This window comes from Pleurodeles waltl, chromosome 7 (assembly GCF_031143425.1).
Source record: "Pleurodeles waltl isolate 20211129_DDA chromosome 7, aPleWal1.hap1.20221129, whole genome shotgun sequence".
Lineage (NCBI taxonomy): Eukaryota > Metazoa > Chordata > Amphibia > Caudata > Salamandridae > Pleurodeles > Pleurodeles waltl.
Genome location: NC_090446.1, coordinates 694918479 through 694944747, shown reverse-complemented (window position 1 = coordinate 694944747; position 26269 = coordinate 694918479). Strand labels below are relative to the sequence as shown.

The following is a 26269-nucleotide window of genomic DNA, read 5'->3' as shown; positions in this document are numbered from 1 at the left end:
AGGTTGTGTGGTCTCCGGTTGATTTGCTGATCCTCCATTTCCATTACAGTCATCTGCAGGAGTTTTTGGATTTCTGTAGGTCTGCTATAAATCATTTAGGTGTTTTGCTCTATTGATTTCCTGTTTTCCTTGGGGGGTGCCTACGTTGTTGGCGCAGTTCGATTGCCAGTGGTGTATGTTGCGTGTGTCGCCATCTGTATCCGGTGAGATTGAGTCGTTGAGAGTGTTGGTGACTTGGGCGAAGCCAGTAGACTGGAAACTTCTCCAGATACTGGCATGCTTTCTCCCCCTACTGTGGCTGCTGAAGAGGGAGCTTCCTATTCTATGGTGGTGAGAAGAACAGCTGAGGTCCTGGATTTTGAGTTGCCTTCGGTGGCTGCCAGGACTAACCTCTTGAAAGAGGTGCTTCAACAGGAGCTTCCTCCTCAGAACCCATGCTCCTGTTTAATGAGGTCCTCACAGATATCCTACTGGGAACATGGTCCAAACCCAGCAAATGGGCTCCTGTGAACAGGACAATTGCCTGGTGCCATCGCCCCACTCCAGAGGTCCCAAGTTTTCTGACGCGACACCCTGCTCCCTGAGAGCTTGGTTATCCAAGCCTCTACTTCCTAGGGTGTGTTCTCTTTCATACCCAAGGATAGGGAATCCAAAAGGCTGGACACGATTGGGAAGACTTTTTCTTCCACCAGCCTTGCATTGCAGTCTGTGAAAAACACATGCCTTTTGAGACATTATTCCCACATGATGTGGGATACGGTTGCGCAATTGCTGCACAGTTCCTGGTGGAGGCCCAGGCTGTACTCTGTCAGGCTGTGGCCAATAGGAGAGACGCAGCAATGTTCACCATCCATTGCAGACTGGATATGATCGACTCGCTAGGCAGAGAGAGTTTGTCGACAGTGGCCCTCAGGCGCCATGTCTGGCTGAGGACATCTGGCTTTTCAGGGAATGTCCAAACTAATTTGATGGACATGCCCTTTGATGGCATCCGTCTCTTCAGAGATAAGGCAGAATTGAGCGCTTAAAAGATTCTCGAGCTACGGCCAGGTATTTGTGCCTCGCGGTGGCTCGTAATCCCTCCTTATTCTGCCTTTCGCAGCTACCAAAGCTGCCTTCATTTGCATCCATTCCCAGCCAGCCACCATGCTGCACATGTTGCCCAGCCACTGCATGGCCAAGGGTGTGGGATCCACCAGCCTCGTGGATAGGGGAGCCTGTGGCCTTGACAATCCACAGCCCCCCTTGCGCTCACCATGCAGCAGGTTCTAGGCTTTACTAGTCTGACTCTCCCCCACCACAGGCTAGTTGGCAACAGGATTCAACATCACCTGTTCCACTGGCAAGCCATCATGTCAGACAGGTTGTTTTTACAGATAGTCCGATGGGGCTATGTCCTCCCCTTCAAGACTACACCATTCATGCGACCATCCTTCGATCAGATGACAGTGGCTTACTTGTCCCTTCCCTGTGACGAAGTTATGGCTCTCTTGCCCAAGGGAGCCACAAGAGAGGGTTAATGTGCCAGAAGTAGGCTGTGGTTGTCATTCCTGCTACTTTTTGGTACCTTTAAAGGATAAAGGCCTTCACCCTACCCTAGATCTTCGGTCCCTCAATCTCTTCCTCAAAGAGAAGTTCAAGATGCCCACTCTAGTTCAGGTTCTATCTGCATTGGAACCAGGCGACTGGATGTTAGTGTTGGACTTGCAGGATGCTTATTTTCAAATTAACAGATGTTACTTGCTGTTCATGGTAGGTCACAGTAGGCCACAAGCATTTTTAATTTACTGTGCCCCCCTTTGGCCTTACCAGCCTCCCTGGGGTGTTCACCAAAGTAATGGCAGTGGTCACAGCTCATCTGCACAGATAAGGGGTTCTAGTCTTCCCCTAGCTTGATGACTGACTGTTGAAAGTAGGCTATCTCCAGGCTCTCATCTCCCACCTCCAGACTACAGGGGACCACCTGCATTCACTGAGTTGACTCTGACTCCTGCTCAGACACTCCCTTTCATTAGAGCTGTTCTGGACACAATGCAGTTTTGGGCTTATCCTCCTGAGCTGCAAGTCCAGTATCCTCAGGCCATTATACCAATGTTTCAACCTATATCCTTGATTTCATGAGAATGACTCTGAGGCTGCTGGGCCTCATGACCTCCTGCATCCTGCTGGTGACCCATGCTAGATGGCACATGCGGGCTCTGCAGTGGACCTGAAGTTCTTGTGGGCAGAGCCTCGGGGGAATTTTTCTGACAACTGAAAAATCTGCAGTGATGGTTGACGAACCACAATTGGGTCAGAGGCAGGTCCCTCTCCTTTCCCCAACCAAATCTGACAGTAGTGACAGATGCATCACTCCTGGGATGGGGCAGCTATGTGGGACAGGTGGAGATTAGAGGCATCTGGTGGAATCTGGACTCCATGTCACCCTGTTGGCGATCCGTGCTGTCTGGCTATCAAAGTATTTCTTCCCTCTATCAAGTGAAAGATGGTGTAGGTGTTCATGGACAACACCACCGCCATGTGGTACTACAACAAGCAGAGTGAGGTAGGGTAATGGGCCATTTGTCAGGAGACTCTGTGCCTCTGGAACAGCAGGGCATATCCCCGTCGTTCAACATCTGGCGAGCTCTCTGAACATCAGAGTAGACAAACAGCCAAAAAGGTCTAGCAGATTCCGAATGGCGTCTCAATCCAGAGGTGGCGCAAGGTCTCTTTTTCAGCAGTGGGGAGTGCCTTGGCTAGATATGTTCGACTCCGCAGAGAACTCTCAATGTCAACAATTTTGTGTGTTGGTGTTTCCAAGGCGGCCATTGCTAGGAGACCCTTTTGGTCTCGAGTGGAACTCAAGCCTCCTTTCTGTCTTTCCACCCATAGTGCTTCTGCCTACAGTTCTCAGCAAGATCAAGAATGGCCAGGCCCAAGGAATCCTTGTGGCCCTGAACTGGGCATGGAGTCTCGGGTATCTCGAGCTGCTGAGTATCGCCATTGATCCTCCGATCAGACTGTCCCTATGGGAGGACCTTCATTCCCAGCAGCAGGATAGGGTTCTGCATCTGAATCTGTCCACTCACCTCCTTCTTGTGTGGAGATTGAGCGGTGACAGTTGACAGCTTTTGACCTTCCTTCCAAAGTCTGTAACATAATCTTGGCAGCCAGGTGTCCCTCCACCAAAACTGTATATGCCTGTCTTTGAAAGAAATTTGTGGCATGGTGCACAGACAAGTCTGTTGACCTTCTTTCTGCTCTTCTTTTTGAGGTCCTGTTGTTTATCCTTTCCCTATCCCAGTGGGCTCTGCTATGGGCACTCTTAAAGGTTATTTGTCTGCTATTTCTGCCTTTTTGAGGTTTTCTGATCAGTCTTCTTTAAGTCCCCTTCTGTACATGGGTTCCTCAAATGTCTTACACGTCTTTTTCCTCCATCCCCATTCATTATGCCCCAATGGGATCTGAATTTGGTTTTGACATTTCTGATGTGTGCTCCTTTCACACCTCTCCACAATTGTCCTCTGAGGCTTCTCACTTTGAAAACAGCCTTCCTTGTGACTATTACATCTGTCAGAAGAGTAAGTGAGCTGTAGGAAGTCATCTAAGTGGCCCTGCCTTTCCATGTATCCTTACAAAGTGGTGCTTCGCATTAGGGCCTCCTTTTTGCCAAAAGTGGTTACACCCTTTCATGTAGGCCAATCCATCACATTACCTACTTTTTAAGTACCCCCACATCATTCTAAGGAAGAGGGTGAGGCTGCCCCGCCAGGACCCAAAAAGAGCATTGGCGTTCTATCTTGATCATACAAAATAGTTCAAGTTGGATGATTAACTCTTTGTCGGTTATGTGGGTGTGAAGAAAGGTTGGGCAGTGCAGAAGTTGACCATCTCCAGATGGGTGGTACTCTGCATTAAGGTATGCTACTCACTGGCCAAAAAAACAACCCCCTGAAGGTTTGTGTGCTCATCCAACCTGAGTTATAGCTGCAACCACTGCATGAGAGCGCAGAGTTCCAGTCTTTGACATCTGTCTGGCGGCAGCCTGGGCATCTCTGCACACCTTTACCCAACACTACTGCCTGGTCCATAGGGATGGGTACTTTGCCCGTTTGGCCCTGCAGGACTTTCTAGTATGATCTTGGTTCGTAGACCCACTTCTCTGGATGGTATTGCTTGGTTATCTTCAAATGTAAGGAATCTGCAGTTAGAGGTCTCTATCAGATGAACAAGTTACTTACCTTCGGTAAAGCCTTATCTGGTAGAGACAATATCTAGTTGCAGATTCCTTTACCCATCTTCCCTGGTCTACGAACTGATTTCTAGGGGCAGGGACTCCCCCAGGGCCTTAGTTTTGATGCACCAGTAGTCTGTGTTCTTCATGGCTCTGTGCTTCTGAAGTGGAAAGTTGTGAATTGAAACTGACGTCAGCGCGCTGGGGTGGTGCCTATATAGGTAACTGCACTGTCATATCTGGTGCAGATGATGCTGACGACGGACGCTCAGCCAATCTGTGCCACCTAACGGCACTCAGGGGTACTGCTCATGAAACATCTCCAGATCTAGTCTGACGCCTGGAGGATACTCAAAGGTAAGGAATCTGCAACTAGATATTGCCTCTACCAGATAAGGTATTACCAAAGGTAAGAAACTTCTTCTGTGCAAGGTACATGTATTACTACAGGTAAAGCATTTGCAGCAAGTACATACTATTTTAATGAGAAACATGGTTCTGATGAGAGCAGCTTGTGGATTGAGGTCATTGTTGTAGCAATGGTGCAAGGAACAATGTTGCAGTGATGCCAGGAAGAAAACAAGCTGCAGTGGTTAGGGTACACATGAGTGGTGGCAGATTCTATTTAAGTTGCCTAAGCTCTAGACTGTTCAAACTCGAGTGTGAAGTGTGCTAGGGCTTGTTCAAATTTCTGAATTCATGGACAAGGATTTATGGTTTGATTGCCCAGGGCATTTTACAGGGCCCAGTGTGATCCCCTTGCAAGCTCGTTCTGATGGGACGGGCAGCTTTTAATTTGTGATGGACCACTGTGGACAAAGGACTTTGTTTAGTTTAGAAACTATAGGATTTTGTGTGTGAGTATTTGTATAGGTAGGAACACTGTGGCAGCCGTCTTAGTGATCATGGGGAATGCTTAGAACCAACGGTACAAAAGCATTGCATGGAAAAGGCCACCTGCACTCTCCCTCCATTGATCAGTCCATACCTAATTCATGCACGATGGGCAACATCTCTGATAGATAACTCTGCCTTACACGCAGTAGTAGCTCAAAATCTAGAAACGCACCGAGGATATATATTTTCAGCGTGTTTAATAGTTTCATCACATGGGCTGGGATGAAGTCTTGCTTTGGCTATAAATATTTCAAACACTCGGTGTTGTATGCTATTTGGAGCAGGGCACCATATTATTTTCTGCACGTTGTAAATATCTAACATCAAAGTCCATGTTTTTTCTTCAAAGTGATGTTGTCCTTTCTCCTTCATTGCAGGCCTGGTGTGATCACTATGCAGGCTCTCTCTGAAGAAGACAGGCGGCTTTGGATGGAAGCAATGGATGGGAGGGAGCCGGTAAGTCAAAACGATAATTGTGGGCACCAACCTTGTGTCAAAGTTTCGGGGTAAACCCTATGTGAAAATATGTGATGACGTTGTTACCAGGCACATAAGTGGGAAAGTTATTGAACATAGCAATGAAATTCTGATCTTTTTTTTTTTTGATTCTCCATACCATTAAATCGATAAGATGGCTCTGTGAGTTACCACTCACTGCACCTGGCGTGAGCTGCAAGCCCTGAAGTAGCAAGGCCAATTCATTCTTCCGCAGTTGGGCGAACTGAATACCGTTTTAATAGATACCAGCAACATCCGTGCTTAGGAGCCATATAAATGTGGCATGAAGTGCTATACGATTAATAATAATGCTGTTAATATTAATTTTAGAATGTTTATCTCCGTACTATCAATTTCAGAACTGGTTGCTGAATAGACCCTCATGCAGTTCAGAAATGTATCTGAAACACAGCTATAAAGGAAAAGGTTGTGAACGCAAATGCATTTTTTTCTACCCTGCAGCCAGAGATTTTTTTGGCTTCATGTACACTACTCCCAACCTGTCTGACATGTATAACCGGGCACCTAGATTTGGGCTACCAACCGTGAAATAAGTCAAATTAGTGTGTGTGTGTGTGTGTGTGTATATATATATATACATATATATATATGTGTGTGTGTTTTTGAATGCAGTTTAGACCAAAGGTGGAACCACTTAGTGTGATTTTCATCACATAGGGATTGAAACCGAACACTTGTCTCTGACAAATCCCTTGAAATAAAGCCTATGATGCTATAACGATGTAGATTTCATGTGATTGCACTAACTGCAGATAAGATACCAAAGAACATTTATCAGTCCGTTAAGCATCCTAACCTATTTTGTTGTATTCTCCACGTCAACCCTCTCACCAGTGATATGCTTCATGGGGTAAGACTGAAGATGTGGGTTAGTGGGCAAATTGTCAACTAAAATCAGAAGAAACTCCACAAACAGACCACTCTTACTTTACACAATTGAGCTGGAGTGAACTATCAAATGCTATCATTAGGTGTGTTGAAGAAACTCGCTCACATTTTTGGTTAAGTGTGATAAATCTTTGTTGCAGAAATTAGCAGCCTGATTCACGAGCTTACCAAAAGGGTGTCGGAGGCCGACTCCCCAAGTATTTGCAATATGGAAATGTAACTTCTCACAAAAAATACAAGCTGGTGCAAGGCTGCACTGAGAGGTGGTAGATGATCTTCACACGTAATAGTGATGTGAAGAAAGTTAGCTGAGAGGGTTGTTTGGCAAAATCTACTTCTTGAGAGCAAGGTGCATGGAAGATGGGCACATCCATGAGTAGGAGCAGAAATTAATGGCTCTTATGGGTTATCATAGTGCAACATAATATTTTGTAATTTTGCTTGGAGCTTGAACACGTGGTCAGTGATTTCAGTAAACTTGAGAGATGCCCAGACATTGAAAGTAGCGCACTATTGCATGATGGAGACTAGAAGCTTATTCTTTTTTGTTGTATAGAACAATTCAGTGGCCTCATACAGTGTGAATGATATATGTGGAAATGTAAATGTATCTTTCATAAATATAAAATTGAGTTTATAGTAAGTGTGAAAAATTACCCTCCCCATTATAACGCAGAGACTAATTTCATATTCATGGCGCATTCTGCTGTTACGCCGAAGCGTCAGTTAGCCGCAATGTCTCAGGCAGCAGACTTGGAAGCCGCTGCCATCCATGATCTTTCAGATAGTCGAGGCATGCTAACTCCACTTATTATAAGGAATATGTTCTACACCACTTGGTACACTATAAGTATATGGGAACTTACCTTTAAAGGCACTCAGCCTCGTGCTCTTGCAATATGGCTACAATGTGCCGCTGAGGTGCATTATTCCAGCATGATGTTTATTGAATTCATATTTGAAGCAGAAAAGCATGGCATCTTGTCACAAACTCTCACTTACCCCAAACATGGCACCTGTATGCAGTTTCCTGCAAGTAGTGGTGGTTTCAATTCACTTGCCTACAAGCGTAAATAATCGCCAAATGCCTTGTTAGTGTAATATGTAAATTGTCTATGGGGCGTGGATGCAAGTTTGAAAGAAAGGCGACCTGCAAGTTTTCCACTTTTTGCAAGTGGGGAAGCCGTGACTCGAACCCCAGCCTCTTGTTTCTGTAGTTGATCACTTGCTCTCCAGTGGAGCACACTTCATGCAGAGGTTCTACCAACTTGGTCAACATGCAGTACCTGTTGTTTCCCTCTGGCTCCAGGTCCAACCTTAAACGTCTTGGCCGTGTTTCTGCGAATGCATGCACTTTGTTGTTTTAATGTGAATTGTTTATGTCGCTTAGACTTCAATGGCTTTGACTGGAAGCCTCGGTTTGTATATTCATAGACGATGTGGAGCATCAAGGCCCCTCGAGGAGCAGAGTAAGGAAGTTAATGAGAAGAAGACCGAAGGTTGCGCGTAATTGCCAGCTTTTTTTTAAAGCAAAACCTCGTGTTCCTTTTTTGCAGAGCGGTTGTAGATTTTGTCAGCACTCCAACAATCGGTTTGCTTTTTATTTCTGGCAATAAAACCCTTTAATCATTTTATTAAATATTTTTGGTTGACTCCTCTAGGTAAACGTCCCTAGAAGGGGCTCTGGCAGTAAATATGTTGGTGTTCTTAAGGAGAAAAAATACAAAGCTGTCTTAGCCACAGGCCATATTTTCTTGGACCGTTGCCGCATTGCCTTTGCAGACCACCCTTGCTAGTCACAAAGCATACACCAGTACAGTAAATGAATGTGGTCTGCGAATGCCTTTTCCGAAGTCTGTTGTGTCTCCGCTTTTGGCAAAGCTAATGGTTAACCCTGTCTTTAATCTAGAGTGGTGTTTTGAAGGCATCGGTTTTAATTACTTCAACTGATACACCTTCTGAAAAAGAGGACATTGTATGTGACCCAAAAACCTTTTACCAGTTTCTTCACCCCTTCACCCCTTACTCCCACCCTGGCCATAACTAGTGAAAGTTGGACATGGCTTGTGAATGAGGAGAGGCTGAATACATTGATTAATCAATCAATCAGTTCTTGTAAAGCACAGCTACTCACCTGTGAGGGTCTCAAGGTGCTGGGGGGGGGAGGGAAGAGGGCCTCATCCGAAGAGCCACGTCTTGAGGTTCTTCCTGAAGATGGTGAATGGCTGGCTTTGTCTCAGGTGCAGGGGAAGGTTGTTCCAGCTCTTTTCTGCGATGTAAGTGAACGATCGTCCTCCGGCGGTGGTTTTGCAGATGCGTGGGATGATGGCCAGGGCCATTTGGGTGGGGCGGAGGGATCTGGCGGGGGTGTGGAAGGAGACGTGGTGGGTTCAGGTAGGCTGGTCCTGAATTGTGTATGGCCTTGTACGTGCGGATGAGTAGCTTGAAGGTGATTCATTTCTTGACTGAAAGCCAGTGGAGGGTCCTCAGGTGCTGGAAGATGTGTTCGTGGCGTGGGAGGTCCAGGATGAGTCTGGTGTCTGCATTCTGGATGAGTTGTAGTTTTTGTATGTTTCTAGTCAAGGTGCTAGCATAGAGGGTGTTGCTGTAGTCGAGCTTGCTTGTGATTAAGGCGTGGGTGACTGTCGCAGGACAGTCTGCTGGGATCCATCTGAAGATCCTCCGAAGTTTGCAGTGTGTGTGCCAGGAGGAGGCAACTGAGTTTACCTGGTGGGTCACGGATAGGGTGGAGTCGAGGATGATGCCTAGGTGTGCGGGCGTGCTCAGTTGGTGCGGCGGGGGGGGGGGGTACTGAGGGAGGTGGAAAGTATTTCTTTGATTGTGCATGTAAGGAGCTGGTTCTGGATAAAAACAGTGGTGTTTAATTGTTTCTTGTAAAAAGGTGGTGCTATGCTTGAAACACGTTTAACATTGCACTCTCCATTGAGTTTGTGGTTATGACCACGAGGTGTGATATGCTACAACTTAGTCCTTATGTGCCAATATATAGAAGTAGTTGGTGTATTGTAATGTCCTGGGGCCTGTTTTTATCCTTATAGTTTTAGAATACAGAGAGGGCTAATCATTATCTTTGTAATTACGGGTAGGGTTGCTTGTGTAATGTGCTATTGCATCTATGAAAATGTGATTGCCGTTGGTAAGGTTGAATGGCATCGGTTAGAGTTAAGTTTAGGTTCATATGGTGAGGTTGGTTTTTGATTGGTATTACCTTAACTTGTGAACTGACTGCCTTTTTAGGTTTTGTTTGTCGTAGAAACTATTTACACTTTGTCAACTTAACTTCCATATAACTTTAGATTGTTTGAAAATTTCAAGTTTGGATGGAAGTAAAATTTCCATTGAAAAAAAATACTGTAATAAACAGAAATGGAGTGCCGTGGATATCCTTCGACTGCCTTAAAACACAATTCCTAATCCGTAAAAAAAAAAAAATATATATATATATATATATATATATATATACACACACACACACATACACATACACATATACCCATCGTTCTTTTGCTCACCATGCCACCCCAGTTTGGACCCAGCCATATGCAAATCAGTCTTCAACCTGCTCCCCATGGGAAAAGTCCAGCCCGAGCTGCCAGTTCCTACCTGGACCGGAAAAAAGCATCATGTAACCGGTATTGGGGTATCACCCCTTATCAGCCAGGCTAGCTTTAATACAGTGGCACAGTGAGCAAGGGATATATATATATATATATATATATATATATATATATATATATATATATATATATATATATATATAATATTTGTTGTGTAACTCACCCCCCTTCCCAATACCCCTAAAAAAAATAGAAAAAAGGGGATAAAAAGAAACACAGGTAGCCGTAGTCTTTTTTTCTGAGGCATGAGTCTCCGGGACAGCTCATGTCTAAAGGAAAGGCAAGTGCAAAACAAAAAAATTAGAGGAGTGATTTGAAGCCTTGTTCATATTAGAGCAAGGCTAGCATGTGGCTTGAGCTGGAAAAGCTGATGGTGCAAAAAAATGTTAGCGAATGAGGAGAATAACAGAAGAGAGTAAAACCGCAGGTTGTGGGGCAATCCCTTGCAAAAATTAGCAGGAATGATTAACCACAACACAATTGCCCAACAACAAAAAACACCAAACAGCTTTCACAAATAAAATCAGAAAAAATATAAACCAGCGGCAAAGCATTTTTCACCTAGAAGGGTTTTCACTAGGTAGTTTTTTGTCCGTTGGTGAATAGCATTTGTGGAGAAACATATGAGGAAACCAGAAATAGCCCAGGGGCTATATAATAACTTGGTTGCCATCCTATCACAACTCTTAAAACATTGGTTGAGCAGGATTTCTATTTCACCCTTGTAAGCATAGAGAATGTGAGAATAGCCTTGTAGAAAACGTCTAAATCCAGGAGGTAACTTTTGACTCAGTTAACTTCTTAACACCATTAAAGTATAATGGATACAAATCAAAATATACTTTATTTAGACAGTCAATTCCATTAAAGTGGCATGTGCAAGTGGAGCAACATCATAAATCATAAAATTATACAAATTAAAATGTAAATTTAGGGCAAATAGCATGGAGTTTCTGAAAGTTCCTATAAGCTAAACATGGATAACAACATAAAACGTACCAATTTTAAAATGCGTCTTGTTAATACCATATAAGACAACAAATTTGGCTTGACAATGTCTGTACCTCTAAGGCTGAGTGATTTAGCAGCAAAACCTGGACATTAATACAATTTTATGGCATAACTATATAGTTTGCTCACAGCAATGATTCTCTAAAAATCATCAGGGTAAGATAAAGGGAGCCTGGAAGGCATAAGATTTTAAAAATCCACGTCATATCTGGAGAAAGTTCGGCACCAACATGCATTGTTTATTTCTAAAGCTATGAGGCTGGGCCTATGTCTCTGGAGCATTTGAGGTGTTTTTTTTTTGCCTTGATTTATCCACCATATCCAGAAATTTAATGAGTCTGGTGATCATGTGGGGCTGAGCATTATTCAGCAGAAACTTGACAGGCGTTAGAATTGTCTGTCTCTTCTTTGTTCAAGGGAAGTCAAAGGAACCTTCTGCCTTCATCAAGTAAGACAGGACATATACAGAGCAGATGTTAACAATTCCTGGAACTGGCTGCATAAACTGCACATTTTGGTGGCTGGTTGACATATCCACTAGGCAATAGATCTTGCGATGAGAAGCAGCCCCTTTGAAGTTGGCAAAACTTGATGTTATAATATGAAAGAATGGTTCCGTGACATGTTTTTGAACCCCTCTTTGAACGTAGCTAGAAAGGACTAAAGAAGCATGGTTTCTTTTTCTAGAGGTCTGATAATCAGATGCAAAAGATTCCATTTGAATCTTTTTATTTAAAGCTATTTTGAGTTGTAGATGTGGTAGATTTAGGTTCCAAAAGCTGCAGCACCCTTTAGCTCCAGAGCAACAGAAAGAGCAATCGAACAAGCATTAGGAAGGGTTATGCTGTTGTCAAAGGAAGTCTCAAGCTGGATAAGATTTCTCAAAGTGCCATTTTTTGCAGCACATGCAGAGTGCATGTACTTTAGGACACTAGCCTTTTGTATGAGGATTTTGTTGCTTATCTTAAATTCCATCCTAATTTGGGCTGGAGAGGTGTTATGTAGGAGTTTGAAACAAAGACCTGAACACTGCACTCTGCAAGTTGTCCAGGATGGCGCTAAATTTCCCAGGAAAAGCTTCTGACCCAAACGCCAAGGTTGGTATAAATTTAGCAGTGACAATTTTCAGCAATGGATCAAAGGTATGCTGTTTTGTGCTCTTTAAGAAGGTTTGAAAGGTAGTAAGGTAGCTTTGGGTTTTAATGAACTAATGTGTAATAAATGACCTCCCTTGTCATCCAGCCAGCACCCTACATATTTGTATTTATTTGATATGGTCAGACGATGGTTGTTCAAATGCCATGAGCTGCCTTTTTTCTTCTTCCTGTCAAAAATCACAATATTTGTTTTTTCGTAATTTACTGTTATGCCATTTAAGAAACAATGGTCTTTGGAGCGCAGTCAGTGTTTGGCTTAAAAGAACAACGTCGTCTTTGTAGAGTTTTGATGTGATGATTCGCCAGTTTTGGTGCATAGCTTACTAGATTTAATGGAGTATCAGGCCAGACGTAAACAAGTTGCATAGAACTGGAGCTAATACACACCCCTGCTTGATTCCCTGTTCAATATTAATTTTATCTGAGACAGCTGTGTTGTAGCCCAGTTTTACTTTGGCCCATGTGTCAGAGTAGAGCACCAAAATTCCACGAAATAATGGTTCTGTGATTTGCCTGGCGGTTAACATGAACTAGCACCTTGCTGCAGTCTGTAACACTGCAGTAAAGCAGCTCCTTTTTCCTTATCTGTTATGCTGCAAGCATCCTTATGGCCATAAGATTGTTGACAGTGCCAGAGAATGGTCTGACGCCAGTTTGGTTAAGTGGCAACAAGGTCTTTGTGTAGTAGCCCATTCCTCTAAATCCTCCAGCAAAAGCAATGCAAAATATTTGGCCTCGATATCCAGTAGGGACACACACACACACACACAACACACACACACACACACACCTACACACACCTCCACACACACCTCCACACACACCTCCACACACACCTCCACACACTCCTCCACACACACCTCCACACACACCTCCACACACACACCTCCACACACACACCTCCACACACACACACACCTCCACACACACCTCCACCTCCACCTGAGGGCATAGCTGCATGAGCAATATGCCCCTACAGTGTCTAAGTCCATTCTTAGACACATTGTAAGTGCAGTGTGGCCATATTAAGTACATAGGCTAAAAGTGTGTCATTACATATCCCACAGCTCCATGATGGCTTCACTGAAGACTGGGAAGTTCGGTATCAAACTTCTCAGCACAATAAACCTACACTGATGCTAATGCTGCTTTTCTTGTAAAATGCACACAGAGGGCATCTTAGAGATCCCCCCTGTATTTTACCCAACCCTCTAGTTGTAGGGCGGACTGGTCTGTACCTGCCTGCCTCTATCAGACAAGTTTCTGACCCCATGGGGTGAGAGCCTTTGTGGTCTCCGGGGTCAGGAACAAAGCCTGCTCTGGGTGGAGGTGCTTCATACCTTGTCCCTGAATGAACTGCAACACTTGGTGGTGAGCCTCAAAGGCACAGACCTCTTGTTACAGTGCCCCAGGCATTCCAGCTAGTCTGGAACCAGCCTGCAGCATGTTTGTGACCCCTGGAGTTCCCCCATTGAAAAGCAATAGGCTCCTGACGTTGTGTATGCACCCTGCATCTAACCGCCCCTGTACCACTCAGGGTGTGTGTTAGGTGCTGACATAAACCCCCCAGGCCTGTGTCCTGAAACTGCGGGTACTTACCTACAACCTGTGTTCTTCCAAGTGCCCCCAGTCTTCATAGGATTTCATTGAAATCCCGACACCAGCTTTGACCCCTGCACCTGGCCAGCCCCCGTTGCTGGTGGCGCATATTTGGGATCGACTTGAACTTTGCCCTATGGACATCCTAACCCCCGAAGACTGGGATTGTAAGTTAAGTACTTACCTGTTAACTGTGCTAACACTTTTCCTCCCCTAGGACTGCATTGGTTCCTAGGAGATATTGCACTGTGCCAACTTTTAAAATTGAAAACTTTTACTTGTAAACTGTTTTATCTGCAAAACCTAAAAAGGTACGTTTGATACATATGCTTGATACATACTTACAACTGTACCTACCTGCAACAAAGACCTTTTGGTTCTAGCAATAAAGTAACAAAATATAATTTTTCTATATAAAAACATTGGCTGGGAGTTAGTCATTGCATTGAGTGTGTGCCACATTTCTTGACTGTGTGTACAGCAAATGCTTTGCACTGCCCTCTGATAAGCCTAATTGATTGACCACATTACCACAAAAGAGAGCATTAGTATTATCTACTTTAGCCTCTGTTAAGCCTCTGGGGATCCACTGGACTCTGTGTACACTAGGCCTCATTTTGATATAGTATATACAGGGCCAGTTCCTCCAGAGTGCAAGATCGAGCCTCGCCAGGAAGATGGAATAGATGCAGTGGATATGGAGAGGCTGGACAAATTTTCCAACGACTCAGACCAGAACTCGATGTCTCGTTTATATACGGCAGCCGGAATGCTGTTTGGGGCCGGAGCACTATCAGGTCTGGTTTTCTTGATCCGGAATGCTGTTTGGGGCCGGAGCACTATCAGGTCTGGTTTTCTTGATCAAATTGACTATTCTTCTGGCCGTCAGAACTGTTGCATAGTGCTGGCTCAGTGCTTCTGTTGTCTCAGATCTCTGATGCCCAAGTATTTGCTCGCTTGGTCTGAACTGTTTGTTGGATCCTTTAGTTGTGGTTTTATACAGAGTGGTGACGTGTTTTATCCAGTTTTCTGAGGTGACATTGCTTCCATTTGTTAATTGATTCTGCTTCCCTGTTTAAATGGTTAATTATCATCCAAAAGGCATTTGAGTTGTTGTTGTTTCGGCATGCCCAAAAGAGTTCAAGCTGGAGTGCTTCCTCACGTTTTTCTTTATCTTCCCAAATGTGTTTTTTATATTCACTGTGTAAGGTGTCAACTTTTGCCAGGAAGATGGAATTTGACCATGGCTTAAGTGAATGTAACTTCTTGCTCAAGGTTCTTTCCTGGATCCTCAAGTCTTTTGTAAACCGTGGTTTTGAAGAAGTGAGCCTTGTTTATGTGTTAGCTGGATGACTGGCAGCAAGAGCACAATGTATCATTTGTACTAGAATTTCCCAATCATTAATTGTGTGTATTGAAGCACTATCTTGATTAAATGACGTTTCTTTCGAATTATCATACTTTATTGCAACTTCCTAATTCCATTTGACCCTTGTACAAATATGGTGGTGGGCACCTAAGGTGGTATGAGAATTGGTAGAGGTTTCGATGCACAAAGTCTGGGACATATGTTCACCTTTCCACCGTGGGGGGATAAGAAAGGGAGTGATAGCATTAAACAGAGTGACTGACCAGAATGCGTAGTCCAACACAAATGAGCAGGACGCCACGGTTGTTCTTCAGGAAAGTGCTCGCAGGGACAGTGCCTCTAAAGTTGCTAGCAGGGTGCGTCCAGAGGGATCTGTTCTTTGTGGCCTTGTGACCTGTGAGGGAGCCTACCCCCGGGTATCCGCTGTTTATCTGCAGTGCTTCAAAAGGGATTGTCTAGCAAAAAAGTCACCTGCTCCAGCTTCTTTACCTATTAATGTTTCCCTGGGAATGCAGGGTGGATGTACACATTCAAAAGAAATAGGATACCGTTTGTGCGGCTGTATCGACAGTTATGAATTTTGTGACATAGAATATCTTTGTGTCCGATAACATACTCGGAGGCAGCAAAGTCCTGACGGGCTAACAGAAACATGAAAAGGCCAACCTTTGCCTGACCCTTATGTACGATATAACAGCAGCGGGAAAATAAACAGAATAGCCTTCTGTTAGTGTATCGATAACATGCCAGGATTCTTGAATGCAGATGATATTGTGCGATATTAAAAAAGACATTGCGTCAGTGTTTTAGGAGACTTTCCTATCCTGCCACTTCCAGGAGGCTAAGGACACGGTTGCAGACTTATTCTTAGCGCTTGGCTTGGGCTTGTTGTAATCCTTAAACACAAGTCAGTTTGATTTTGGTCCAGCTAGGGTTGAAGCAAGTCATCCGCAGTCCTCCTTAGGTTTATTATCTGATGATGCAGAAAAATCGCAGTATCTTCCGACCTGCCTTTGCGTGGAGGCGATTAGTGATTGAAGTTTTGAGGGTACGATTGGTTGAAGGGGGCCTGCTGCATTTCTTAATAGAGATGCTGGCCTTTCAAAGAGTTCCCTTCCCAACTGTCTTTAGTGCTTTTGTGATTCAAAGGGGGTAAGTTGAGAAATTGTTTATGCTCTTTGTTTAAGAAACCCGTTGGATTGCGTCGTCTTTTCGGAAGGGTAATCAGTATTCCACAATTTTCTAGAATCTTCTGATTTTCACAAATTGTATTAGCTGCAGCTGGAGTTGACCAGGTCACTGCTGTGGCTTCCTTATGTGCTAGAATGTTTGAAGGTGTGAATCGTATAGCAGCGATGTTGTTGGCATTTAAATGTGAGAGTTTTGGATGTGAAGCAAGGAGTTTGGATATATTGCCTCGGTTCAAGGTGCCACTTTTCCCTTGTGATGCATATTCAGGGTGCCAGATTGTTGTTACATCTTCAAATGGATTGATGTATGAAGAATCCGTGCCAGCAGGTAGCCGAGTTAAAGGCGATCCATGGATTTGAGTATTGCATTTCCCAGGTCCTGGGTTTGATTCTGCTGTTGATAAAGTGGCACTGTTAGTCAACTGGTGTGCTGGAGAAGGTGCATTGTTTTAGTGCGACACTGATGGCTTAAAAAAAAATCAACTGTTTTGCTGTAGTTTCAATTGCCTTACAATGTGTTGGGCAGTGCTGAGCATTGCGTACTCGAGTTATCTGCCCGGAAATATGTATGCTGGTTTAAATTAAAGCCTGTCGGTACTACAGTGTTGTAGACCTGCCCTGTGGTATGTAGAGCTCTGCGTTACGGTGGTTGAGCATTATAACCCTATGTATTGATGACTTTTGGCTCTGAGTTGTTTGCCCGCGATATCAGTGAAACCTAGTTTTGCGGCCGGTGTTGAATCGTCACTTGAGCTGCCAGTGTTGCCATGCCAGCCCAAAGGCACAGCAGAACCAGAGCACTAATAACACCGGACATGCTGATTTTTCGATATTGGAATGTCAGAAGCTGAAACTGCATTACATAGTACCTCTGGGTCTATTGAAAGCAGCAAGATTGTTTCAGTTGGGCTTTCCGAGCCTGGGCTTCAAGTGCTTTGGGCTCTAGTAAATTATCATTGAGTAGACATAGCACTGCAGTCCTGGGAGGAGGCTCAATAGGCTGATTCAGAGTTGTTTGCATTAACAGCCATCGTTTGCCCTCCTGGAGGTTCCTGTTTAGCCGTGTGAAAAAAGGCCTCAATTGTCACTGCCTGGCGTGTAGTTCTCTTGATCTTATCCTGTGTTTTGTTCAGCTTCCTGAACCGCTGCCTTTCGCGACTCGTTAATTGTGCAGGCGACGTGTCATTAGTGACAGTCATAATGTTATCAAGGTTTGCCGAAGAATATCTTGCATTATTGATTTGCCTAGCGCGTTCCATTTTAGGTATATCAGTTTTGTTGCTATTATTATAATTTGAGACTTTAAGGTTATAGGATGCAGAATGAATCCCAGCCCCGAGTTCTACGAGATTCTTCTTTGGCAGCTTAAAGTTTTTCGGGAGCATGACTGGTGCTGACAATGGCAAGGGACGTGGCCTGAATCTTGCTGTTTAGTGTGGATTCATGTTATAGCTGTAGAATTCATGGTAATGATGATAGGTGAGAAAGTGCGGCGATTGCCTTGATTGTACTGAACCTGTTCACTGTTTGCTATTACCTCAGTGCCAGCCGGGAGACCCGATTTTATTAAAGGAGGTCCCTGTTTAAGAGACATATTTTGTTGTGGCAGGGTAGCGTCACCGCTAGAAGCATTGTTATTTGTGTGATGCAAGTGAGATTAGGTAAGGATATAGACCAGTCGGACAGCTGGTCCTCCTTAGGTGGCACTTCTGGGGAGTCCTGCCAGTGGTTTGCTTCTGGCATTGGAGATGTCAGTGGTGATACCAATGAGGGCAGATCCTTTTGCTGCTCAGAAGATGAGGTTATACTAGTAAAAATGGGCCTATGGGCTGGTCAGGCAGATTGCCTTGTTGTTTCCCTTGGATGGCTTCTGTACATTCGCCTTGAGTGGTGGACAGAGGTGTTAATGGAGCCTGCAATGATGGAAATACATCTTTTACCTCCTCGATAGAAGGATAGAGGGCTGTGCTATCGTCTTTCATGAAAGAGAACTTTGATGGATTTTTCTGAAGCCTGGGCCACGTGGCAAATATATTGTTATGAGATGGGGTAATTGGAGAGACTAAGATGCCAACCATAGCTGTAGCTGATGCAGACTTTCGCTTGAGGCTAGTTGTTTGTAAATCTGGGCCAGCTGAATTTGGGTGTCTCCATTTACGCTGTATCAGTGGGTGGGGGAGGGGTCACCCCTTATCTGCCTGATCTCATCCTGAGGCTGAGAAGTGCCAGGGAGGAGGCGTCGAAGGAATTGTGAGGAGGCTGCACTGTTGCAGCCCTGCCAAGTGTCACGCATCTCACGTTAGATTAATGCATATCCGGTCATTTTCTCGCATTACCACAATGCCTGAGATTGTCACGCAAAAGAACTGTGTCCTGAAGTGCGGTAAAACCTTCATGTTCCTTTTTCTCACTTTGCTAGGTAAGCTAAGATTCATGTTTATCAAAAGCCACAAGGTGGAGCTGGTGTACAACGGAGGTATAGGATTCTCCATATAGTACAATATTTCTATGGGCTGGGTACAGAGGCTCCTGGGCCCCACGGTACGTGGGAGGTCCTTGGGACAAAGGCTTCTGCTTCTGTTTTGATCTTATCACTGCAGGTTTCCTCCTTAAACACATTTTGAACACCAAACCTTCTAACCACCCGCTAGACCCTATCGCAAGCGACATTGCAATAGGCTTCTATACCCTCATACTTCCCTAATGGACAAAGCTGGTTAACCTTCCTTCTTTCTCGGTCAAGGATCCTTTCCCGATGCCCTTAAATGTGATGAGGTGACCCCAATTCTTAAGAAACCCTCCACTGATTTGGCTGACCATAACCATTTCTGACCTACCTCCCTTTTCTCGCTAAAATCACTGAAAGATGTGTAGCAGAACAACTCACCCAACATATCAAGGACAATAATCGTCTCAATGATTTTCAATCAGGCTTCAGTCAAGGCTGCAGCACCGAAACAGTGCTGCTACAGATTTACGATGCCCTTTGTGCCCTAGACTCTGAAAGCTCCTGTCTCTTGATCTTTCTTGACCACTCTGCAGCCTTTGATACTGTCAACCTTTCATACTAATCAACACACTAAAATAAAAGAATGGGTATTGAAAGCGTCGTACTTAAATGGTTTGAATCTTACCTCACAGGGAGATCTCAGATGATTTGAATTGAAAACAGTTGCGCATCTACAAGATCTGTTGACCAAGGTGTCCCTCAGGGCTCTATCCTAGCTCCGGCCCTTCTCAATCTTTACAGTGAGCCCCAAGGTGACCTTTTGAAAGAAGCTGGGATCTTCTATCGCATCTACACTGGAGACACCCAAATCTACCTCAAGGTCTCCCCTGGACACTACATCTCACTTCTCACCACTACCCTTAACTCCATCCAAGAATGGATGAAGTCTCATCACCATAAGCTGAATCCCTCTAAATTCCTTCTCATCTCTGCCTCAAACTCCCCACCTCCTACTCAAACATGGATAGATAATTTAAACATTCTCAACAGCAATCCCATTACCGTTGATAGTGCCAAATCCCTTGGTGTCATCTTGGACAAAAGACTCCACCTCCAATCACAAATCAACATCATAGCCAAGATTGCAAAATTTCAACTGCAGCTTCTCTGGGGGATTTGATGTTTTATCTCCGAGCAAGACCTGAAAACTCTTGTCCAATCCTTGGTACTCTCCACACTTGATTATTGTAACTCTGTTCTTGCTGGCCTCCCCAAGACTCACCTATCTCCTCTAAAGTCCATTCTCCATTTGGCTGCGCATTTTGTCTATGGGGTGAAAGGAAATCACCATATCACACCTATTTTCATAATTCTTCGCTGGCTTCCTACTGAAGCCAGGGCCATATATAAGACTGCTTCTGTCACACATATTCATTCACCCCCTCCTTACCTAGCAAACACACTCAATTTCTCTGGTGGCTCTCTACCCTCATGAAATACTGAAAATCTGCTGCTCGAACCTCCTTTTTTCAAAAGGGAACAATTCATGGCACAGTCGTTCTCGGGTAGTGCTAATAGAATCTGGAACTCACTGCCTATAAACCTTTGCAGCAACACCTCTTTCAGACCCTGCAAAACAAACCTCAAAACCTTTCTCTTCCAAAGTTATTTTTCACAATAACACCACTCGTCCAGAATCATACTAGGCCTTCACCCACACCTTTTTGGGCATATGTCTACCCTGGATTTAATTCTGTAAATATGTACTGTCCTTGTGTATAAGCTTGTATCTCTTTTGCAATATCTCTAAATATATTTTATGTAGTTTTGAAGTACTGTGTGAATAAGTAACTTATCATGAGTAACCACAGTAGCTTACACTTTGGTTCCTACTACCGTGCTAGTCTCAACTTCTATTGTAACATTCTATATTCTATTGTAAAGCGCTCCAACACATTTTGGTAAGGTCCGCGCTATATAAAATCACAAAATAAATACCCTCCTCCCCAAAAGGGAGCTTCTTGGAGCCCGCTGAGGACAGAAGCAAATGCGGCGAAACAGCGGGGGTTGCTGAACTATGAAAACCTCCCAGGCAGCTCTTCACCGGCACCGGTCAACTCACTCGACTCGTGCTCTGTGTTACTGGGTACACCCATAATAGTATTCTAAATCTTAGTTCAGAGGAGGATTACCGTCCTGTAATTTTTGAAGAGAATTAATATATCTAAATATAGAAAGAATAATCAGCAAGGCATTGGTTTTGAGATAATAATGAACTTTTCTCAAACTTTGGCATATCTCCAAAAATAAAAACGCTTTGCACACCCGCGCCACAGCACATACATTTTAGTAATTCTAATTTTCTTGTTGAATTGTACATCATCTAAGTAATTATTTTTTGTGACGTAATGCTCTTAGATTAAAATCACAAATAGTTATTGGAAATTGGCAGATTCTGCACAGATAAATTCCACGTGTGTTTATATCTGTCAAAACAAGCTTTTGAAGACCAGTATGCTGCAGTCTTATAATGTGAGTGTCAAGTTGCTGCTTCGCCAGTGCTTGTTTGTAAACAAAACAAACACTGGAGCAAAAGCAAACATGTATCTTAAGGTTTCACAAACCTATGTTGAATTCAGCATTTTCAGTCTGTACGTGATTTGAATGGTATTCAGGTGTACAGATAATTTGGGGAAAATCTGTGCTATTTTCCCTTACAGATGAGACTCTGCCTTTTCCCTCCGAGTTGCCTCTTCAATGGGCTGTAGAGCTGGTCCATTATCTTGGCATTTGGTTCAGCCCAGACATCAACACTTTTGTGGCAAGCAAACTATCGTAGAGCTATGACCTGATTAGAGGACAGGACACCATTATGGTCCCCCCACCATTTCACCACACACCGCTATTGAGGTGGATAGAGCCGCACCATGCCCCCTCAGGGTGGCAGTATTTAGCCCTTATAAACCACCCAGAGCTAAAATTGACACGGTCGCCTGCGTACGTTGGGCATGGGAGGGGTTGCGCAGGCGAGCCAGACTGTTCCTAGTTTATGTGCCATCCGTCTCATTACTTGAGAACCCAACAATCCTGCACCTTCAAGAACCTGGCACTAGGGAATGTGCTTTTAAACTTATCATTTCTCAGTTTGTAGATCTATACCATGATGGTCAATTCATTGCACAACTACCTGAGGTAAAGGGCGCATCCAACACCCTGTTAGACACATTGATGTACTAGCAACTTCGGGCAACATGTTGCACCTTACACCCCACTTTCCCAGCTGCATCGCCCACACTGCCTTCACTAGAAATTATTCTTTCGTCCCCGTGCCTTAGGCGCCTGATCACTCGTCTCTATACCTCCACCCAGGCTTCTGCTCGCTTTTAACATCTGGTGCCCATGCAAGGTGGAATGAAGACCTCTCCGTAACATTCTCTGATGAACAATGGGGCTGTTGCTGTGGCCAACAGGAATATGTCTCCCCCAACCACAGATTTCGTCTCATACACTTTAAATATTTTCACTGCCTCTACTGATACCCCTTACAACTATTCAAAATAGGTTTAGCCCCAGATGCGAGGTGCTTTAGATGTGGAGATGCTAAGGCCTCTGTCCTGCACTTAGCGTGACTCTGCCCGCCAATAATGTTTTGGGGGGCGGTCTTCAGAAACACACAAGAAATAACTGAACACTGCCCATCCAGAGTGCCATTGGTACGTGTTGAGAGCAGACACCTTACAGCCTTGTTAATCCTGTTGGCAAAAAGGGGAGTGGCTATGCACTGGGGAAGGCGCCCAGCCCCCACAGTCACCACCTGGTTACAAGACACCACTTATTGCCAAGAACAATGAGATGTATACGGAAACCTGCTGCCGCCATGCTCCCGACCCAGAGATATATGGTGCCCCCTCCGCTCTTATCTATACTCAGAGCAGACCCATTTCTCCCATCACTGTGAAAGCTAATGCCAAATCCCAGACAGTGGGGCAAGCAACAGTGAGCCCAACATTGTTTACTAACCCCCGTCACAACACCTCTAGCTAGAGAATGCCACCGCAAGTCAACTTTTGGCCATTTCTGGAAGACATCAATTAGCACAGATCTTTGTCTCCTAAACCCTGCCCTGTAAAACAATGACAATGTTACCAGGTTAACGGCCCACCAGTGGGACCTTGTGTGACATGTTGTATCTAAAGATGCATGTATGGAACTGTATCTGGTGTCGGCAAGAAACATGGTATTCACTGAATGTACCTCATGACATTTGGTTCTAATTGTTTCTTATGCAAACTCAATAAATAAAATATATTTAATAAAATGGAAAAAATATGTATATTTTTAGTCTGTGAGGGACATGATGCATGTTATCACTCTTAAAATTGACATAAAGAACTAGTTGCAGGTACTTAAATAACAAACAAAGCTGTCTGTGGCAAGTGCTATATAAAAATCTTTGTCACGTTTTCGGAATACCGCCGTATGTTTATTATACCCCAATACAATGACTTATTTCCCATATCCCACTCGTATTTTTACTGTTCATTTCACTCTTTGATCTTGTAATTTGCCAAACACTCACCATAAGCTTCTTTCTGTCCCTGTGCACTGAAGCACTAATCACATCTTAAAAAGTTCCCGGGCCATGTGAAAGCAACAGCCCAACGAAAATAGCATTTCAGAGGCAGAGCTCCTGGGGCAAGTCACCTGTAGAGTCTTGTGTTGCCCAATTTTGTACTGATGCTGGATAATTTTTCACCGATCTTGACTTTTTGCCCTCGTCATTGCTGAATATGTCACTTCAGATTTCCTTGGAACTTGAAGTTCAAAACCGCCTGTCAGTCATGCAGATTATATGATCTACCCCAGTGACACTCAACCAAAACAGCAGCAGTTTCTTTCTGAGCAGTAAATGGTACAAGGGTTACTTACTGCTCAGTGGCTCTTGATGATAAGTCCTGGCTTTACAAATTGTTCTGTTTGTTTAGAAAAGGCTGCAGCCCTATCATGTGGTTGCGAAGGGTCATAAGAGAACAGCAGATTGCAGTAAAGGCCCACAAAAATGGCTTGTTAGTAATAGAATGGGACTACCCAAATGGCAAAGCGTCATTTTGCCTGATGCTTAGAAAATCCCTGCATCGAAGCTAGTCAGTAATGCATTTTACCTCAGCCTGCAACAACCAAATATCAGGCACATCCCTCTTGCATATAAGTGATTTGTACAATGTTATTCATTTATTACTTTCAAGCTTCAAATAGTCCAAAACTATTACGAAAAGAGAGATAATAAATGTTAGATTTAGCTCACATTTTTGGTATAGGACTGATCACTTCTGGTAAGTCCCACATGCTTTTCTTCCCAGAGTCCTTCTTAGATAACTGTTGACCCACCCATGTTCCTCAACTTACAATTAATAAGTTGGCACCGTTATCATTTGGCTTAGTTGAAGAGAAACACTGAGCAGAGCTTGAGATGTAAACACGTAGAAGACAGTGGAGCTGTACCACCGTGCAGATTGTTTGGGACACCCAACGCAGAAGTTACCAGTTGCCCTCTACAATTAAGGAGTACGATAGGGACATCTCTGTATGCTTTACTCTGGGCCCGACAAAAGCTTCTGACTGAATTGCGAGGAAGTTAAACATTCTGAATCGAAAGGCTAGTGGAAAATTTGGGCCAGTTCTGATAAATTTCCATGTAATGTACAGCTGTTAGAGTGTGGATATAAAGGCTTGTCCACGAATCCGGACATGCTACCTGCTGCTATAACCATTAAGAATACAAAAAATGCAATTACTCTTACACCTGACAACCCTTTTTGACTCTTAAGTTTCAATGCAGGCCCTGGGCTGTGCGCGAACTCAAACTATTGTCTTCCAGGGTAAATGTACTCACTAATCACCTGCTTAAACGGTGGCCCTGTCGACCGTCCCATTTTTGAGGTGCGAGCACCGACAATGTAGTGAATAATTTTTGAAAGTAGGTTCTGTGAGAGGGCGAGTAGCTGTAACTTTAGTTAGATCTTGCATTAGCAAGTCCTTTTCATTTTACTAAATTTGTATTTATAGTATTTTCATAGGGGCTTTCAGCCGTCCCTCTTTATCCATTGATAAATGGTCTCATTACATTTTCCTTCGCCTGCCTTAGCATACAACATTGGGAATGGGTTAGCCCATTTCATCCATTGGCCATCTTCACTGTGAGTGATGACATTTTCTTTTCACGAGGAGAACATACATACAGTGTACTTCCCTTAAGGGCCAAGAGCTACTTGGGAAATGTGTGCAAAATATGTGCTTTTTGAAACCGAAACAATATTTTTGCTTTTAGCCATAGTATTTTTTTAAAATATTGACGAGTTCTCAGCAGCTCCCTCAACAGTACAATTTAACAAAACCCAGGACGAAACAAAACAAGCTTTGGCCGGGCTAAAGGCTGGCATGCCTGTTAGCTTTGCCAAAGTTTGTTTCTAGTGCAATTTTCATAACCGAGTATAAACTGCCGTCCGCTTGTGTGCGCATGTGAATTGCTAGGCGGTGCACCCCAAGCTGATGTTTTCTCAGAGATAATTAAAGCATCCGGCAGTATTTCCAAGAACAGAAACCAATCAGTGTGTTTGTTTTGTGGATTATTGGATTGAGCTCGACTAGAATGCCAGGTTAGAATGTTGAATACTTTGCCCTTCCTTCCATAGGCCTTCTTCAAACATTGACTACATCTGTTTGTCTAAGCAGATGCGCCCCAGTGCTTTTACAGTTTCCAAGAAATGATGTGCGTGGATTATGTTTCCATCTGCACTGCTCATCTAGAGCGCATGACACACTGAGGGTCGAATGTCACTGGGGTGGGTGATGCAGATTTGAACATTAGAGCTGGAAATGTCCATTTCTTAAATTCTAGGACAGCGAGGAAAAACTAATGATGATGTCCTGAGCCAAAGGCAGCATAACTTCAAGCTTGACAGCTAGCCATCACCAAATAAATTTTAAGATGTTCAGAAGCCAAGGAGACCCGTAGGTGTGACGCATCTGAAGTTTTTTCGCACGACGTGACTAGGTCTTGGCTTGCACTTACATCTGACACCTACATAAGAAAGAACCGGGTCTGGCCTTCTTATTAGGACGGCCATGGTTCAAGCTTTGCAGCGCTCCTTGTGCTCTGACGTGAATAAAGCACAAAGTGCACAGTGTAACGGCTTAGGAGCAAGGCAGATAAAAAGTGCTGAAAAGGTATTAATACTAAATAGTATTTTTTTCCACTGATGATTGAAAAAAGTGCCTGGGCCCCAACATTTTTAGTGGGTACAGCCCCAGCGGCGGCCTCAGCATATGTCAAGGA

General features: G+C 44.0%; 1 protein-coding gene across 2 annotated transcripts in view; it reads left to right on the top strand.

Annotated features, from left to right (window-relative positions):
• ARHGAP26 (Rho GTPase activating protein 26) overlaps positions 1-26269 on the top strand; it is a 1945875-nt gene that overhangs the window by 729002 nt on the left and 1190604 nt on the right. For both annotated transcript variants that reach the window (XM_069244698.1, XM_069244699.1), the window contains exon 11: positions 5491-5569. In XM_069244698.1, coding sequence (XP_069100799.1) covers positions 5491-5569 — 79 coding nt within the window. The remainder of the gene's footprint in view (positions 1-5490; positions 5570-26269) is intronic.